We start from the raw sequence: 19,104 nt of genomic DNA, 5'->3' as shown, positions 1-19,104 counted from the left end.
TTATTCATTCACGGGATATGAGCATCGCTGGCAAGGCCAGCGCTTATTGCCCCATCCCTAGTTGCCCTTGAGGTGGTGGTGAGTTCTTGAACCGCTGCAGTCCGTGTGGTGAAGGTACTCCCACAGTGCTGTTAGGGAGGGAGTTCCGGGATTTTGATCCAGCGACGACGGAGGAACGGCGATATACTTCCAAGTCAGGATGGTGTGTGACTTGGAGGGGAACTTGGAGGTGGTGGTTGATATACCTATCAATTCATCCAATGAAAAGCGACGAGTTAAGAAAGTAACTATAGGTTTTTATTGGCTAAATAACAGAGCCCACCCTCGTGGGTGATTGGATCCAACAAGGAGGAATACCAGCCAGTCGACCACCTTTATACCTGGGCAGGTAGGTGGAGCCATGGGCGGAGTCAGCAGTGGTCAGCCCAGGTATAACAGCGTGACAAGAGGCGACCTCGTATAGTGATACAACAGTGTGAACAGTCATAACGATATAACAGTGATAACTATAGTGTAACGATAGTGAACGATAAAAGTGGTTTACCACATTCACCCCTTGTTTAGATTTGAGTCCGGCGGGGTGAAGTGTACTACCAGTTCTGGTAAGTCAGTCTGTCCGGAGGCCTCGTAAGCCTTTCTGATCGTCGCAGCGGCGGTGTTGCATTCTCCGGTGTTGATGCTGGTGTCTGCGTGGTCGGCGAAGGCTCGTGGGGTTCCGGCATGCCGTCTACCTGAGCTGGAATTGGGGGGGGGGGGGGGAGGGTGGGGAGGGGGGTAAAGGTGGTGTCTCCGGAATGCCCGAGGGTGCGAGGTCTCGCAAGGAGACTGTGTCCTCCCGCCCGTCCGGGTAAGCCACATAGGCGTACTGGGGGTTGGCGTGCAGGAGGTTCACCTTTTCGACCAGGGGGTCCGTTTTATGGGTCCTCACGTGCTTTCGCAGCAGGATGGGCCCCGGGGAGGTCAGCCAGGTTGGCAGTGTGGTTCCCGTAGTCGACTTCCTGGGGAAAACGAACATTCGTTCATGGGGGGGTGGCGTTAATGGCAGTGCAGAGTAGTGACCGGATGGAGTGCAGGGCTGCCGGGAGGACTTCCTGCCAGCGGGAGGTTGGGAGGCCCTTAGACTTTAAGGCTAAGAGGACGGCCTTCCATACCGTCGCGTTCTCTCTTTCTACCTGGTCGTTCCCTCGGGGGTTGTAGCTGGTGGTCCTGCTTGCAGCAATACCTCTCGCTAGTAGGAACTGACGGAGTTCCTCGCTCATGAAGGAGGAGCCCCGGTCACTATGTATATAGTTTGGGAACCCGAACAAGGCGAAGAGGTCGTTCAGGCATTTGATGACCGTGGTACTGGTCATGTCTGGGCAGGGGAAGGCAAAGGGGAAACGGGAGTACTCATCAACGATGTTGAGGAAGTACACATTACGGTCAGAGGACGGGAGGGGCCCCTTAAAGTCGATGCTCAGGCGCTCGAAGGGGCGAGTGGCCTTGATCAGGCTTGCTCTGTCCGGCCTAAAGAAGTGCGGTTTGCACTCGGCACAGGTCTGGCAGTTCCTGGTCATGGTCCTGACCACCTCGATGGAGTATGGCAGGTTGCGGGCCTTAATGAAGTGGTAAAGTCTGGTGACCCCGGGGTGGCAGAGGTCGTTGTGGAGGGTCTGAAGTCTATCACTTTGCGCGCTGGCGCATGTAATTCGTGACAGAGCATCAGGGGGATCGTTCAGCTTACCTGGCCGGTACAAGATATCATAATCATAGGTGGATAGTTCGATTCTCCACCTCAATATCTTGTCATTCTTGATTTTGCCCCTCAGCTTGTTATTAAACATAAAAGCGACCGAACGCTGGTCGGTGAGGAGGGTAAATCGTTTGCCTGCCAGGTAATGCCTCCAGCGTCGTACCGCCTCCACAATCGCTTGGGCCTCCTTCTCGACCGACGAGTGTCGGATCTCAGGGCCCTGTAGGGTCCTTGAGAAGAAGGCCACTGGTCTCCCCTCCTGGTTAAGGGTAGCGGCTAGGGCGAAGTCGGATGCATCGCTCTCCACTTGGAAGGGGATGGACTCGTCCACTGCGTGCATTGTGGCCTTGGCGATGTCTCCCTTAATGAGGGAGAAGGCTGCGCACGCTTCCTCCGTAAGGGGGAAGGATGTGGACTTCATGAGGGGTCTGGCTTTGTCTGCATAATTGGGCACCCATTGGGCATAGTAGGTGAAGAGCCCCAGGGTTCTCTTCAGAGCCTTTGGACAGTGGGGGAGGGGTAGCTCCATGAGGGGACGCATTCTTTCGGGGTCGGGGCCGATGACTCCGTTCTCTACTACACAGCCGAGGATGGCAAGGCGCGAGGTGTTAAACACACATTTCTCCTTATTGTAGGTGAGGTTCAGCCGTTGGGCCGTACGGAGGAATCTCTCCAGATTAACGTCATGGTCCTGCCGGTCGCAGCCGCAGATGGTGACGTTATCTAGGTAGGGGAACGTGGCATGCAGCCCGTTCTGGTCAACCATCCGGTCCATCTCCCTTTGGAAGACCGAAACCCCGTTGGTGACGCCGAAGGGGACCCTAAGGAAGTGGTAGAGGCGGCCATTCGCCTCGAAGGCTGTATACTGGCGGTCCTCAGGGCGGATAGGGAGTTGGTGATAGGCCGACTTAAGGTCGATGGTGGAGAATACCCGGTACTGCGCAATCTGATTGACCATATCAGATATGCGGGGAAGGGGGTATGCGTCCAGCTGGGTGTACCTGTTTATGGTCTGGCTGTAGTCGATGACCAGGCGGTTTTTATTGCCGGTCTTAACGACCACGACCTGGGCACGCCAGGGGCTGGTGCTCCCCTCGATGATGCCCTCCTTCAGGAGACGCTGCACCTCAGAGCTAATGAAAGCTCTGTCCCCGGCGCTGTACCGCCTGCTCTTGGTCGCGACGGGTTTGCAGTCGGGGGTGAGGTTAGCGAACAGGGAAGGTGGCGGGACCTTGAGGGTGGATAGGCCGCAGGTGTTACGCGGTGGGCGGTTTAAAATCTGTTGGTTGTCGACTGTGAGTGGGGGGAGGGGTCCGCCGTATGCTAGCGTGACGCTTTGGAGGTGGGATTGGAAGTCTAACCCTAGTAGGACGGCGGCGCATAGCTGGGGAAGGACGAGGAGTTTAAAATTTTTATACTCCGTACCCTTAACCGATAGGGTCACAACACAGTAGCCGCTGATGTCTGTGGCGTGGGATCTCGATGCCATCGAGATCCGGTTGCGCGTTGGCAGGACAGGGAGGGAGTAGTGGCTCACCGTGTCTGGGTGGATGAAACTCTCCGTGCTTCCGCTGTCGAACAGGCAGGTCGTGGCGTGGCCGTTTACTCTGATGTCCATCATTGACTTGGACAGGTGATGCGGGCGGGCTTGGTCCAGTGAGACGGAGGCTAGTGTATAGCTGAGCGAGTCGTTGTAGTCTGCGGGTGAGGCGGTAGTCGGGTCTAGAGGCACGGTGGCGGTCGAGCGTGGTGGGTAAAATGGCGTCTCCCACGAGGTTGGACAAAATGGCGGAGAAGATGGCTGCCCCCGTAACTCACATGAGGCACTGCTGGTGTCGGTTGCCTGTATCAAAGATGGCCGCCCCATGACTCACATGTGGGGATGCTGGCCTCTGTTGCCTTGAAGGAAGATGGCTGCCCCCACAGCTCGCATGAGGCACTGCTGGCCTCTGATGATCCACCTCTGCAGGCCTTAGCGAAGTGGCCTTTCTTCATACAGTTTGAGCAGGTAGAGTTCCTGGCTGGGCAGCGCGACCTCGGGTGTTTCGCCTGGCCGCAGAAGAAGCAGCCGGCGGTCCGATGTCGGAGCCGGTACCGGGGGTGGCGGTCTCGATCGGGTCCGGGACGCCGACGCTGAGGTAGGTCCCAGGGGGGTTGCTGCGGGGGGTATCGCGGTCGGGGTCGGTCCCAAGTCCCAGGGTCGCGAGTTACAGTACCTTGAGTATGCCTCGAGGTCCCGATGGGCCACTTCTAGAGAGAGAGCGAGGGCTGCAGCTTTGTCCAGGTCGAGGTCCCTTGCTTCCAGTAGTCTTTGCCGTGAGTAGTCGGACCGCAGGCCTTTCACGAAGGCATCGCGGACATTGTCTTCAGTATTTTCTGCCGCCGTTACCGCTTTAAAGTTACAGTCTCTGCCGAGTGCTTGTAGCACCCGTAAAAATTCCTCCACGGGCTCTCCTGGCTGTTGCGGGCGGGATCTTAGGAGGTGTCTGGCATACATGGAATTTACCGGGGTTTGGTACTGTCTTTTCAGCCGGTTGATGGCGTCCTCGTATGTTTTGAGGTCCCGGATGAGTGCGAATACTTTAGGGCTCACTTGGGCGTTCAGAACTCTTAGCATGGATTTCTGAGGCACGCCGGATTCTCCCAGGTAGGCTTCGAAGCAGCTCAGCCAGTGTTCAAAGTCGAGGGCTGAGTTTTCTGCCTGTGGATTTAGGTCCAGGTACGGTGGTCTGAGGGCTTGCAGCCAGGCAGGCTGCTGTGGCTGTTGTAGCTGGGCGTCTGGCTGGTCGCTTGGCTGGTCGTTCGACTGTCCAGGTGTCGACATTTTAAAATTTAGCCAATAAAATTGATATACCTATCAATTCATCCAATGAAAAGCGACGAGTTAAGAAAGTAACTATAGGTTTTTATTGGCTAAATAACAGAGCCCACCCTCGTGGGTGATCGGATCCAACAAGGAGGAATACCAGCCAGTCGACCACCTTTATACCTGGGCAGGTAGGTGGAGCCATGGGCGGAGTCAGCAGTGGTCAGCCCAGGTATAACAGCGTGACAAGAGGCGACCTCGTATAGTGATACAACAGTGTGAACAGTGATAACGATATAACAGTGATAACTATAGTGTAACGATAGTGAACGATAAAAGTGGTTTACCACAGTGGTGTTCCTATGCGCCTGCTGCCCTTGTCATTCTAGGTGGTAGAGGTTGTGGGTTTGGGAGGTGCTGTCGAAGAAGCCTTGGCGAGTTGCTGCAGTGCATCTTGTAGATGGTACACACTGCAGCCATGGTACGCCGGTGGTGGAGGGAGTGAATGTTTAAGGTGGTGGGTGGGGCGCCGATCAAGTGGGCCGCTTTGTCCTGGATGGTGTCGAGCTTCTTGAGTGTTGTTGGAGCTGCACTCATCCAGGCAAGTGGAGAGTATTCCATCACACTCCTGACTTGTGGCATGAAGCTCCATTAGTGCATTGGCACTTGTTCCTTTTGTTTTGTGACAGTCTAGTTAACGAAAACAGGGAAAAATAAATGTTTATTTGTCGAATACTTTTGTTGGGAGACTCCATTGGGGGTAAACTGGCTTTGAGGAGTTAGTAAGCTGGGCACTGAGGAAGGGCTAGACTTCTGCTGCACTTATGAGGAAAAAGATCTTGAAGCAGCCTATAATATAGCACAGGAAAAATATGGCTTGTATTTCTATAGCGCCTTTCACAACCTCGGGACGTCCCAAAGCGCTTTACAGCCAATGAAGTGTAGTCACTGTTGTAATGTAGGAAACACAGCAGCCAATTTACGCACAGCAAGCTCCCACAAACAGCAATGTGATAATGACCAGATAATCTGTTTTCAGTGATGTTGATTGAGGGATAAATATTAGCCAGGACACCGAGGAGAACTCCTCTGCTCCTCTTCGCAATGGTGCCTCAGGATCAGTCACGTCCACCTGAGAGGTTAACGTCTCCTCTGAAAGATGGCACCTCCGACTGTGCAGCACTCCCTCCGCACGACACACGAGCGTCGGCTTAGATTTTTCGTGTTCGAGTCTCTGGAGTGGGACCTGAACCCACGGCCTTCTGACTCCGAGGCAAGGGTGCTACCAACTGAGCCACAGCTGTCACTTAAGTGCTGTGAAATCGGGCTTACTCGTGTTGCGATTGTGCAACAAACGTACTGCCTGTGCAAGTTTGTCCATGTACCGTTCTACAATATGACTATTCTGTACCTTCCCCAGATCATTTGGGAAGATTTGTACATGGTAATAATGTCAGCTTGTCGGGAGAGACTTGACTGCTCAGTCTGTCTGTGGCAAGAAAAGCTGTCAGCTGGCACCTCCTGGAGATGGCCGTTCAATCTTTCTGCCTGGATGCAACTGCCTCCAGAGGATGCTAGAAACCCCCCCCCCCCCCCCCAACATCTTGAACTGGGTCTAGGCCCCTCGAGCCGGAAGTGCCGCCTCACTTAGCTCACAGTAGTGTATGGTAAATATAACCTTCCTGTTTGCTGTAACTGCTGAGTGCTCACTGTGAAGGCTCATATTAAACTGTCGGTGGTGTGAGCATTCCAGGCTTACACGTGAGCCTCTTCCCCTGTCACTGTGAGCGCCTTGTCACGGGTTTTGATGAGGCAGAATCCTTGCTGAAATGCCAGAATCGCCATGTATAGTGCGAAGCATAGCAGACACTTGCTGTCTTCGTAATGAGCCTCAGGCACTTGCATGTAAAATTATGTGACAATTTCACTTTTCACTGCAGAACATAGAATCTTAGACATTTACAGTACAGAAGGAGGCCATTCGGCCCATCGTGTTTGTGCCAGGCCGAAAAAGAGCTATCCAGCCTAATCCCACTTTCCAGCTCTTGGTCTGTAGGTTGCGGCAATTCAAGTGCATATCCAAGTACTGTGCTGAGGGTCTCTGCCTCTACAATCCTTTCAGGCAGTGAGTTCCAGACCCCCACCACCCTCTGGGTGAAAACATTTCTCCTCCACTCCCCTCTAATCCTTCTACCAATTACTTTAAATCTATGCCCCCTGGTTATTGAGCTCTCTGCTGAGGGAAATCGGTCCTTCCTATCCACTCTATCTAGGCCCCTCAATTTTATACACCTCAATCAAGTCTCCCCTCAGCCTCCTCTGCTCCAAAGAAAACAACCCCAGCCTATCCAATCTTTCCTCATAGCTAAAATTCTCCAGTCCTGGTAACATGCTCGTAAATAATCTCTGTACCCTCTCTAGTGCATAGTTGCCGCATTTGAAAATGCAGCTCGAGAGTAGCCTTGCATTCATGCAGGCTATTAAATTTAGTAAGTTGCCTAACTAATTATGTAGAAAAACTACCTGTAGCGTGTGTACTCGGAGTCTGGTTGGATTGCTTTTTAATCTGATTCTAGTTACAAATGTAACTGGCTATAGGTAGCTGCATTGAGTGGCTCGGTGACTTTGTACAGTAACTCTTCCTCCCTCTGCAGTTCCTGACCTGTGCTCTGCATTTCCCCCACAGTGTTTGTGTTTTCAGACTGTAGGGAACTGCGGGTACAGCTTAATCCCCGTTCAGTTCACGGCACAACAGGTTGGCGCGTTGAACAGAACTGCACCAGCCCTGCCACCTTTCTCTTTGGCGTCTAATATTAAGGTGTGACCGTGGAATGTCGTGGATCAAGTGATACTTTATAAAAAGAAAATCAGCGACTGCTGCAAATATGAAATAACAAATGGCTGGAAATGCTCAACGAGTCAGTTAGCATCTGAAATAAGGACCCTTGGGTAGGAACTTCAGGCCTTGAATATTGTATACAGGAAACACTCGATTTACTGGCACCTAAATAACCAGAAATCTCTGTTAACCGGCAAAATTCAGGAGTAGGTTCAAGTAAGTTTTACTTCATATTAGTTCCTGGATCTGTGGCTGTGTAACGGGTTCCTGCACTTGTTGCTAAGCAATAGGGACGCTTGGTCTGTGGCCGGGGTTCCTGCATCTGTTGCTAAGCAACAGGGAAGCCTGGATTTGTTGCTGTGTATGGAGCTCTAGTACCTTTTAACTATACCTCTCTGTAATCCGGACTTTTTGATAAACCGGCACCACGCCGGTCCCGTCGGTGCTGGATAAAAAAGCGTTTCCTGTACTTCTCAGACATGGCAACATCACAGCTGTTTTTTTTTTGTTGCGACTTGATGTGAGATACAGAGAAGTATACAGGGGTTTGGCTTTGGCATGGTATGGAGAAAGTTGGCAGCGGTGGAGGGTAACAGAACTGGGAGCAAGAAGAGATGTGACTGAATACGTCCAAAGATGCTGCTAATCCAGTTTAGCGCCACAATTTCTCGCTACGTTGGCCCGGATTTTGCAGTGGTAGTGACAGCGAAACTGTCGGTGTTTGCTATGATTACCCCTCCGAAACTGACTGCGTCTTCAGGATTTCAATTTCTTCCTCCCCTCCTAAACCCCCCCCCCCCCCCCCCCGCTGTCTCTGCACCTGCTTAATATCTGTTACATCTCCAGCTTTTTCCAGTTCTGATGAAGGGTCCCAGACCTGAAACGTTAACCCTGTTTCTCTCTCCACGGATGCGGCCTGGCCTGCTGAGTATTTCCAGCATTTTCTGTTATTACGGAAATCCTGAAGTTGCGGTCAATCATTCCCTGCTCCACCGCAGACTGCGCTATGAAACTCTTCATTAGCCTGCAATCAATGAAATCACTTGAGCTGACAAACCTCCCCTTTTCCACTCTAATATCTGTTAAACACCCCATAAAAAGTTAATCCTTGTTGAAATAGGTGTAACTGGGGTTTTAACAGGGGTTGACTGCTGAACAACGGTTCTGGAAAAACTAATTTTATATTTGTGAAATGTCAAATTTCTCAATTATGATTACTAGATTAATTTTTTTTTTAAATTTATGGTATTTCAACTTCTATCGTAACCCCATGTATATGTCCCAATATTTCGCTCTCCTGTTAAATTAAAAATTTTTTTTTTAAGTGAGTGATAATCGGGGCCTTTTATTTCCTGGTTTGCTTTCTGGGAATTCTTCGGTGTGATTGGCTGATTAGACAGCTTGATGACATCACTGCTGCTCTATGCTACAATCAGATTAAGGTCGAGAAAGCTAAAACTTTCGCCACAGAGATTGCAAGATCTTTATGGGTAGCTTTCTTTGAGTGCTGTCGCTTCGCCGCTGACTGCAAATTCCGGGCCATTGTGTTTAGTTGTAATATCCAGTAAACATGTTTTGTAAACACTTGCTTTTATTCCCATTGGTATTTCCATCCCAGGCGCCACTGGTATTCCTCCACGGGACTGCTGTAAACATGTTTGTTAAAGTTGAAATTTTAGTCACAACTGGCCTGATCAGATACAATTTCAACTGATTTTCCCAGCAAAACAAAATCAACTTTTTAAAACAAATTCTGCCCTCGGATGCTGACTCACCTGGCTCCGTGGGTCCTGCTCACCCTCTGTCTCACCCAAGTGCTCGGTGAGCTCTGGCAGGCTGTTGAACTCGGGGGGGCAGGAATATTGCAGCCAAGCCTGACCCAGGTCTCTCTCCTGCCCTTCACAGCAGCAATCGAGAGCGCGAACACTGGCATGGATTTTTTTCCCCCTCCTCTCTAGCCCAGCATGCTGCAACCAACTGACCGCACCCCAGCTGCCGATCTATTTGGATCTAGATTTGTGGCCATGTGGCTCACTTAAACCATTGGGAAACCTTTATTAAATTGGTTTACAACTTATAGCAACTGCTGCAGAATCTACAGCGGCTGTCAGTGTAATATGATTAGCATCACAGGGGGGCTATCTTTATCATGTTATCAAGTCAGCTTGATTTGTGGAGATACTTGATCTTGCCTCTTAGATGGCTGCCCCATATCTCTCTCTCAAGGCTGGCACAGTAAGCTGTTACAAAAGACTTGCATGAGGATCGAGTTCTGTGTTTGAGTTCCGACACTTTGACATAGCGTATCTTGCTCCGCAGAGGAATGTTGCCTCCTCCTCAATTCTCGCTCGCACCCAGTGTGCATTTCAAAAGAGATTGATGCTTAAACCTATGTCGTACAGTAAGAACCAGTCAGCAAGAAGGGTAATTCTACTCTGGCTTTCAAACTCCTCCTGAAACTATGCGTGGAGACTGATCCTACCCAGTTGATCCTTTGAACATGCGTGTGCGAGATGTGGTTTAGCGGGAGAACTGTATTATAGAACTTAATAAAATCTGAAATTTCAGTATGAAAGAGACTATTCACCTTACGGTGCCAATGTTGATGCCATCAATTGTAATCCTAGCTCCCTGCTTTTTCTCTCTACCCTTTTTAATATCATCATGATTGTTGCAAAATCTACTAATCCTCTGTCTTAATTATCTCCCAAAACCTGCTTTGAATACTGAAGGGAAATTCATCAAACTGGTGTAGTTTTCTCTTGTGGGTCGACACTGGCGGCTGCACTATTGACAGTAAACTTGTTACGTGCACCAGCAAAAGTGGCTTTGACTGGTGCCCCTGGCAGCGCAAATGCCCGGTGGATTGGTTGTGCATTTGGCCGCGAGAGGGCTGTGCAGCTGTAGTGCAGTGACGCCCATTACAGGCCAATGAATCATGCTTGCGGCTCGTAGTTCTTGCAGACACTCCCTGGGTACCAGGAGAAATTACCAGTGCCAGCTAGGTAGTTGCAAGCAGTGACCCTTTTCGAAAATGACTCTGCATTTGCAGTTGTTGTAAAGTGGAATGGAACACTCGAGACTGCCTTGCGGTATAAGGATAAAATAATTGTTAGACAGGAAAAGACCATTATTCCCACCAAGCCCTTTATCACGGGTCAGCCTCGCTGTCTAGCTATATAAATGGATGGCTTTTACAAGAACAGCTATTGCTAAGCTCCTTCAGAAAACAATCCTGCAATATTAATGCTCCATAAATTCCACCTGCAATACATATTCACCATTGTACTGGCTAAGGGGAGGGTCAGGGCGATGCTTTAATTAATCTAATGGACTGTTAAGGAAGTGCGCACTATTTTCTCTTTGAAGTGCCTCGCTGCTGCTTGATACTGCCTTGGTGGTTCCGATGGGATTGGGATTTCGGGTAGTCGGAGTGCTCATGACTCTAACCTCCTGCCGCATGGTGTACCCTCTTGGCACACAATCTCACTAGAATTCCAGTATCCACTTAAATTATGAAAAAGCCCAGCGGTACAATTTAGGGTTTTGTGTTTTTTAGTTACTAAACCGACATTAGCTGTTTAGCAAGGATTTTTTCTCCCTATAACTCTACACACGAAGACAGTGTCTTTCGGAGTAAAAGCATACTCTCTGGTGAAGTACTGGTGGTTCCAGGTCTTGCTTGTAGTATGAGCGACTTGAAGTGAATATCAATTCTTCAATGAATTTAAAATCCTCATCTTCAGACCTCTCCATGGTCTCACCCCCCCCACCCCCCTTGCTCTCTGCAACCTTTTCCAGTCTGGTGTCTCCTCCCATGCCCTTCACTCCTCCACTCTGATCTGTGTGTTCTCTGCCCCCATAACCCCACTACGCTCCATCTTGTGCGAGAGCCTCCAGCATCTCGGCCCTCCTATATGGAACTGCCTCCCCAAACCCCTCTGCCTCCCTGGCTGCTTTTAAAAGCCGCCTTCTGCACTCCTCTTCAACCAAGCTTTCAGTCACCTCCTCTAACCCTCCTGTGAAAGACTTGGGTAGCCTACTCCTTTCCCCCCCCCCCCTCAATAGCTTTATGGTGTGATTATTCTCTGTTTAAATTTGTTCCGTTGCATGATATTAATGCATATTGCCTCTATTAGTGTGCTCAATCTCCTGACTGTCAGCACTGGTGAGCTGTCTCTTTGCAGAGTGTATAGTATTTCAAATAATGAAACTCTTGTATAGTGTTACAGGTAGCGCTAGCAGCAAAGTCAGACTTGGACACACCAGCGCCTGAGCAATAGCATTGAGGGAATACATGTCCAGAAATGGAGTTTCCTGACCTGGGGAATCACTGCTCCGAGAATTCCTGCAAACGGCTGGGTAAGGGTGAAAACTTTATTAAAATATTGCTTATTCTTCGCGCAGTTTTCAGAATTGTATACTATGTAGGATAGGAGGGATAAAACTGTCTTCAAGGGAAAATTCAAGTTCATCCGGAGTGTCTGGCCTTAATCTCCTCTCTTCTCCCCCCGCCTCAGTTAATTCCCTTTATAAAAAGGCACCTTACTGCCAATGTTCCCTGTCAGCTGTACTTTGTTCTGCGCGGCCTGTTTCTTTCAATGCGCGGTTCCTTTACATTTGCACGCATGCGCGGTATTTAAAATGGAAAAGCCAGTGAGCGGCCTGTACAGGATCTTCCAGATGTGGCCACGCAGCTTAGAGGGACATTGCTTGCGGGTCCCCTGGCTTGTGGTCATACCTTCTACCACTGTTTTAGGCTGATCCAGACTGTGTGCCACTTCAGCATCCTATTGGACCCTGAGCTGAGCTTCCAAACCATATCCTGCCCATCACAAGGACCACCTACTTCCACATCTGTAACCACCCCTGCATCAGCTTATCTGCTGCTGAAACCCTCCTCCATGCGATTGTTGCTTCAATATTCCCCCATTCTAATCCTCTCCAGGCTGGCATCCCACCTTCCACCTTCCGTAAACTTTAGCTCATCCAAAACTCTGCTGCCTGTATTCTAGCCCACACCAAGTCTCGTTCACCCATCACCCCTGTGCTCGCTGACCTACATTTGGCTCCCGGCCCACCAACGGCTTGTTTTAAAATGATCCCTGTGTTCAAATACCACCATGGCCTCGTTCCTCCCTTTCTCTGTAACCTCCTTCAGCCCTACAACCCCTCCCCAAGAACTCAGCTAGTTAGGCCACAGCTGGAATACTGTGTGCAGTTCTGGTCGCCACACTTTAGGAAGGATGTGATTGCATTGGAGAGGGTGCAGAGGAGATTCACCAGGATGTTACCTGGGCTGGAGCGTTTCAGCAATGAAGAGAGACTGGACAGGCTGGGGTTGTTTTCCTTTGAGCAGAGAAGGCTGAGGGGGGAGCTGATTGAGGTGTACAAATTATGAGGGGCATAGATAGGGCAGATAGAAAGGAACTTTTCCCCTTGGTGGAGGGGTCAATAACCAGGGAGCATAGTTTCAAGGTAAGGGGCAGGAGGTTTAAGAGGGGATTTGAGGAGAAACTTTTTCACCCAGAGGGTGGTTGGAATCTGGAACTCACTGCCTGAAAGGGTGGTAGAGGCAGGAACCCTCACAACATTCAAGAAGCGTTTAGATGAGCACTTGAAATGCCATAGCATACAAGGCTACGGACCAAGTGCTGGAAAATGGGATTGGAATAGACGGGGCTTGATGACCGGCGCGGACACGATGGGCCGAAGGGCCTCTTTCTGTGCTGTATAACTCTCTGACTCTAACTCTGTCCTCTTGCGCATCCCCCACTTCCTTCGCTGCACCATAGGCTTCCGTGTCTTCGGCTGTCTAAGCCCCAAGCTCTGGAATTCCCTCCCTAAGACTTTTAACCCCTCTACTCCTTTAAGATGCTCTTAAAAACTTACCACTTTGGCCTAGCGCTTGGTTACTTGTCGAAATATCGCCTTTGGCTCGGTGTCAATTTTTGCCTGATTACGTTCCGGTGAAGCGCTTTGGGATGTTTTACTATGTTAAAGGCGCTATGTATATTAAAAAAAAAGCATGGAATTATATAATGCCTTTTTGTGCTAAATCCACTCCTGTTGTCTGTTTTACCCTGTTAAGATCCCTCTTTTCTCTTTCAGATTTTCTTCCCATGAAGTGTGATGCATGTGCGCAGATTTTCTGCAAGGACCACATCAGCTATGCAGAGCATAAGTGCACCTCCTCCTATAAAAAGGTTTCTATACTGTTCTTAAACGTGTGCTTTGTACGTTCGGCTATGTAAACAGGGCCTTTGTTTAGTCTCTCATTAAATTGATCTGAGGTCTGACATTTCCCACCAACTCAAGTGAGGGCTATTCCCTCTGGAAAAAGTTCAGAAAATGCAGGCAATACAGTTTTTTAGTGTTCTCCCTTTTCGTTTTTCTTCACTGACACCTACTGGAGTTTGCTTCCACGGGTCTTTGCAGCCCTCTGGTATCTTGCTCAAATGACTCTTCTTCCGGTGAGCCTAGACAGTAAGTGTCAGTGGGCTATATGACTGTGGAGGGCATCACAACCAACCCTGAGCCTGTCCACGTGCACTTTCCAGCAGGAGTCGCTGGCTAGCAATCTGGAGCAGGAATTATGTGTCTCGCTCATTTCCATGTATTACATAGGATATACGACACAGAGACAGGCCATTCGGCCCAACCAGTCCATGCCGGCGTTTATGTTCCACACGAGCCTCCTCCCGTCTTTCCTCATCTAACTCTACCAGTGTAACCCTCTGTTCCCTTCTCCCTCATGTGCTTATCTAGCCTCCCCTTAAATGCATCTATACTATTCGCCTCAACCACTCCCTGTGGTAGCGAGTTCCACATTCTCACCACTCTCTGGGTAAAGAAGTTTCTTCTGAATTCCCTATTGGATTTCTTGGTGACTATCTTATATTGATGGCCTCTAGTTATGCTCTTCCCCACAAGTGGAAACACTCTCTCTGTATCCACTCTATCAAAACCTCTCATGATTTTAAAGACCTTTATTAGGTCACCCCACAGCCTTTTTTCAAGAGAAAAGAGACCCAGCCTGTTCATCCTTTTCTGATATGTATACCCTCGCATTCTGGTATCATCCTTGTAAATCTTCTCTGCACTCTCTCCAGTGCCTCTATATCCTTTTTATAATATGGCGACCAGAATTGTACGCAGTACTCCAAGTGTGGTCTAACCAAGGTTCAATGCAGGTTTAGCATAACTTCCCTACTTTTCAATTCTGTATCTCTAGAAATAAACCCTAGTGCTTGATTTGCTTTTTTATGGCCTTGCTAACCTGTGTCGCAACTTTAGTGATTTGTGTATTTGTACTCCGAGATCCCTTTGTTCCTCTACCCCACCTAGACTCGCACCCTCCAAGTGATAAGTGACCTCCCTATTCTTCCTACCAAAATATAATACTTCACATTTATTTGTGTTGAACTTCATTTGCCAATTATATGCCCATTCTGCAAGTTTATTAATGTCCTCCTGTAATTTGTTGCAGTCCTCCTCAGTATTGACTACCCCCCCCCCCCCAAAAAATTTGGTGTCATCTGCAAATTTAGAAATTGTGTTTTTGATTCCAAAGTCTTAATTGTGCGCAACAGTGGTCCCAGCACCGATCATTGTGGAACACCACTACCCACCTTCTGCCACTGTGAATAGCTACCTTTTACCTCTACTCTCTGCTTTCTGCCTTGAAGCCAGTGAGCTACCCATTCTGCTACTTGGCCCCTGACTCCGCATTCTCTGACCTTGTTCATCAGTCTATTGTGGGGTACCTTATCGAAGGCCTTTTGAAAATCCAGATAAATTACATCTACTGCATTACCCTTGTCTACACTCTCTGTTACCTCTTCAGCTCTAAGTAGATTTGAGCTAGTCCCTGATTTATTTATGAACCGCAACAGCAGATCTAGCTGAGGCGTATGTTTTGTTGTCACACCTCCACAGAAATTGTTCTGACGGGAACAGGGCATGTACAGATTTAAAAAGGTGGGAGGGGTTATGTTTGACAAAGGCAAGATGTTTTGTCGTCCCTTGTTCCCATAATGTTTTGTCAGGGAATTTGGGGATTTTGACCCAGTGACAAAGAAGGAACTGCAGTATATGGCCACGAGTGGTGTGTGATTTGAAGGGGAACTGTTTCATCTGGCTGTATTTAATGTGTACTTGATTATCTTCAGGACATACAGGTACCAGTGTGTCCGCTGTGCAACACCCCAGTTCCTGTCAGAAGGGGAGAAATGCCAGACATTCGGGTTGGTGAACACATAGACAGAGAGTGTAAATCTGACCCTGCCCAGAAAAAGCGTAAGGTAAGGCCTTTTCCCTCTACATTCAGTAGATTGTTGAGCTTTATTATTTTTTCCACTTTTCTTCCCCTTTCCTGGCTCATGCTGAAGTACAGTGCCACGATGCTGGTCGTCATCCGGTATCTTGCTGAAGTTGCCATTCTTCAGGGGTAAGCTTGGGTAGTGTGTCTGTAAGCTGTCAGGTGTTGGCCTTGGCTCAGTGGGTAGCACTCTCCTCTTGAGTCAGGAGGTCGTGGGTTCAAGTCCCACTCCAGAGACCTGGGCACAGAATCTAGGCTGGCACTCCAGTGCAGTACTGAAGGAATGCTGCACTGTCGGAGGTGCCGTCCTTTGGCTGAGGTGTTACACCGAGGCCTCGTCTGCCCCCTCCAGATGGACGTAAAAGATCCCATGGCACTATTTCAAAGCAGGGGAGTGCTCCCCTGTGTCCTGGCCGATATTTATCCTTCAACCATAAAAAAAGAAAACAGATTATCTGGTCATTTATCTCGTTGCTGTTTGTGGGAGCTTGCTGTGTGCAAGTTGGCTGCTGCATTTCCCACATTGCAACAGTTACTATACTTCAAAAGTACTTCCAATGTGAAAGCGTTTATATAGCGCCTTTCACGATCTAAGGTGCTTTGGGGTGCCCTGCGGCTGTGAAAGGCGCTATATAAATGCCGATTCTTTCTCGGTTAACAACCTGGGGAACTTCACAGCCAATCCTGTTCTCAACTGATGTGGGCACATCCTTTCCAACAGGGTTTGCTGGATAAACAATTGGGTGCAGGAATCCTGGTGGTTCTGTTTTTTCCCCTCTCTCTCGACCAGGAGTGCTGGATGCCAATTGTAGCAACCCACTGCTGCCCTTTGAGCTCAGCTGGCTTGGCACATAACTGTGGAACAAGCCTGGCACCAGCTGCTTCATCCCAGCGGCCCAGTCTAGCTTATCCAGTGAGTTATTGAGCCGTGCTAGCCAGCAAGGCCTGTAGTTTGTTCCCTGGCCTCTGCGGAGTTCGTCGGGCACTACAGTTGGCCTGAACACCCACCCAGATTAGGGAGGGGAAGGTGATGCAGGATTTCTGCTCCTGTTTGCTGTCCAGCGATGTGTGGATGTCGGGCGAGGGCAGAATCAAACTTGGCGGTGATGCCCCCTGCAGTTAGGTAATCTGCTGATGAGGCAGGCAGATGAATAATTCTCACTCGGGTGAGGTACCAGTGGCTGAAATTGGCACCTTCCTTGTCTGTATGGCTCAGTATTGCACCAGATGCTGCATTTACTAAACCGTTAAGAGATGTTGGCATATAATCCTTGAAAATAGTATATGTGTCTATATATTTAATATTACAGGACAACACTCCTAGCTTTGTATGTCTTGCAATAACATTTCCAAAGTGGTGCTGATGAACCAGTATACTGTGAGCTTGGCTTTGCAGCTGCAGCTCTCGCGCGCACGTGCTGTGTCTCGCGCTGGAGGCAGGCAGCAGATGGCGAGTGTTTTCCCCCCTAATTTATAGTGTCTGTCCCCAAGAGGTGCAGTGGTAGATGGCTGTAAGTTGCCTGTTCAGGTAAGTGAGAAGGAGGTATCCAAAATAAAATCTGGATGTAACGGATGGGGTGGGGGTGGGGGGGTGCAAGGAGGGGAAGAGAAAGGAACAAGATTAAAATGGGATAACCCTACCCCCCCCACTCGCAACTTATCAGGTAGCCCGGTAGTTCTAGTGGTGGTAGGTTCTTGGACATTTTCAGTTTGAACCCCAGAGCTGACATTAGTGCTCTTTGTGTGCAGTTTTAGTTGCTTTATCTGAGGAAGGATGTTCTTGCCATGGAGGGAGTGCAGCGAAGATTCACCAGACTGATACCTGGGATGGCAGGGATGACGTATGAGGAGAGATTGGGTCGATTGGGCTTATACTCGCTGGAGTTTAGAAGAATGAAAGGGGATCTCATTGAAACTTATAAAATTCTAACAGGACTAGACAGACTAGATGCAGGAAGGATGTTCCGATGGTCGGGGAGTCCAGAACCAGGGGGTCACAGTCTAAGGATAAGGGGTAAGCCATTTAGGACTGAGATGAGGAGGAATTTCTGCACCCAGAGTGGTGAACCTGTGGAATTCTCTACCACAGAAGGCAGTTGAGGCCAACTTATTAAATATATTCAAGAAAGAGTTAGATATATTTCTTAAGGCTAAAGGGATCAAGGGATATGGGGAGAAGGCAGGGACCGGGTACTGAATTTGGATGATCAGCCATGATCTCATTAAATGGCGGAACGGGCTCGAGGGGCCGAATGGCCTACTCCTGCTCCTATCTTCTATGTTTGGCTTTTATTCTCCACGCCGCAAATCAAAATTTCCTGCGCCCTAGGTTAATCCCTGTATCCTGCCAGGAAATGAGTCCCACTGTCTATTTTCAGCACGCTGGCTGCAGGTGATGACCCCTACAGCCCATTTTGTACCAAGGGGCGACTGTGTAGTCGAGTAGCAGCAGATGTGGGCATCCCTAGATGCGGGGGAGGGGGCCTGAGGATTGGAAAGTGGCAAATGTGACACCGTTGTTCAAGAAAGGGTGTAAGGACAATCCTAGTAACTACAGGCTGGTCAGTTTAACATCAGTGGTGGGTAAAATTTTAGAAACAATAATCAAGGAAAAAATTAATGGGCACTTGGAGAAGTTTAAGCTAATTAAGGAGAGCCAACACGGATTTGTAAAAGGCAGATCGTGTTTGACTAATCAGTTGAATTTTTTGATGATGTAACAGGGAGGATTGATGAAAGGAATGCAATGGATGTTGTCTACATGGATTTTAGGAAGGTGTTTGACAAAGTACCACATAGAAGGCTGGGTAACAAAATTGAGGCTCATGGAATAGGTGGGTCAGTGGCAGCTTGGATAAGGAATTGGCTGAAGGACAGAACAGTGAGTTGTGGTACAGGAAACTTTTGATTAACCGGCCACTAAATAACCGGAACGCTCTATCCACCGGCAAAATTCAGGAGTCGGTTCAGATAACTTTTTTTACTTTTAGTTACTTTTTTTACTCATTTGTGGCTGTGCAAGGGTGTAGCTGAAGCTGTTGCTAAGCTACAGAGACGCTTGCAAGTTGTGCCGATTGTTTTGAAGCTAAGCAACAGGGTTTGTTGCTTTAGACGGAGCTCTGAGCTCCGTATCTTTTAACTATAGCGTTCGGTTATCCGGCATTGTTGATGGACCGGCACCAGGTCGGTCCCGTCCGTGCCGGATACCAGAAAGTTTCCTGTAAATGACTGTTTTTCAGACTGGAGGATGGTAGACTGTGATGATCCCCCAAGGGTCAGTGCTGGGGCCACTGCTTTTTTTGATATATATAAATGACCTGGATATTGGAATACAGAGTAGAATTTCTAAATTTGCCGATGACCCCAATCTTGGGGGTGTGGCAAACAGTGAGGATGATAACAATCGA

General features: G+C 49.0%; 2 protein-coding genes across 7 annotated transcripts in view; one reads left to right on the top strand and one right to left on the bottom strand.

The window, feature by feature from the left end:
* The window catches only part of shmt1 (serine hydroxymethyltransferase 1 (soluble)), a 60,489-nt gene extending 51,066 nt beyond the window's left edge, over positions 1 to 9,423 (bottom strand). For 2 of the 3 annotated variants that reach the window (XM_086000240.1, XM_086000241.1), the window contains exon 1: positions 9,153 to 9,388. Coding sequence is in view for 1 of the 3 variants with exons in the window: in XM_086000238.1 (XP_085856364.1) it covers positions 1,020 to 3,599 (2,580 nt within the window). In the remaining 2 variants the exon portion in view is untranslated. Of the gene's footprint in view, positions 1 to 275; positions 4,587 to 9,152 lie in introns of those variants that run through there. The other variant, XM_086000238.1, reaches the window with a different exon arrangement.
* The window catches only part of zfand2a (zinc finger, AN1-type domain 2A), a 47,818-nt gene that overhangs the window by 7,483 nt on the left and 21,231 nt on the right, over positions 1 to 19,104 (top strand). For 3 of the 4 annotated variants that reach the window (XM_086000247.1, XM_086000245.1, XM_086000244.1), the window contains exons 2-4: positions 11,602 to 11,739; positions 13,489 to 13,583; positions 15,549 to 15,680. In XM_086000247.1, coding sequence (XP_085856373.1) covers positions 11,685 to 11,739; positions 13,489 to 13,583; positions 15,549 to 15,680 — 282 coding nt within the window. In that variant the 5' untranslated portion in view covers positions 11,602 to 11,684. Of the gene's footprint in view, positions 1 to 7,230; positions 7,594 to 11,601; positions 11,740 to 13,488; positions 13,584 to 15,548; positions 15,681 to 19,104 lie in introns of those variants that run through there. The other variant, XM_086000248.1, reaches the window with a different exon arrangement.

This window comes from Somniosus microcephalus, chromosome 11, assembly GCF_052327205.1.
Source record: "Somniosus microcephalus isolate GS21.2 chromosome 11, FLI_Smic_1.0, whole genome shotgun sequence".
NCBI classification, from domain to species: Eukaryota; Metazoa; Chordata; class Chondrichthyes; order Squaliformes; family Somniosidae; genus Somniosus; species Somniosus microcephalus.
The sequence above is the reverse complement of the archived record's forward strand: the minus strand, read 5'-3'. Positions and strand labels throughout refer to the sequence as shown.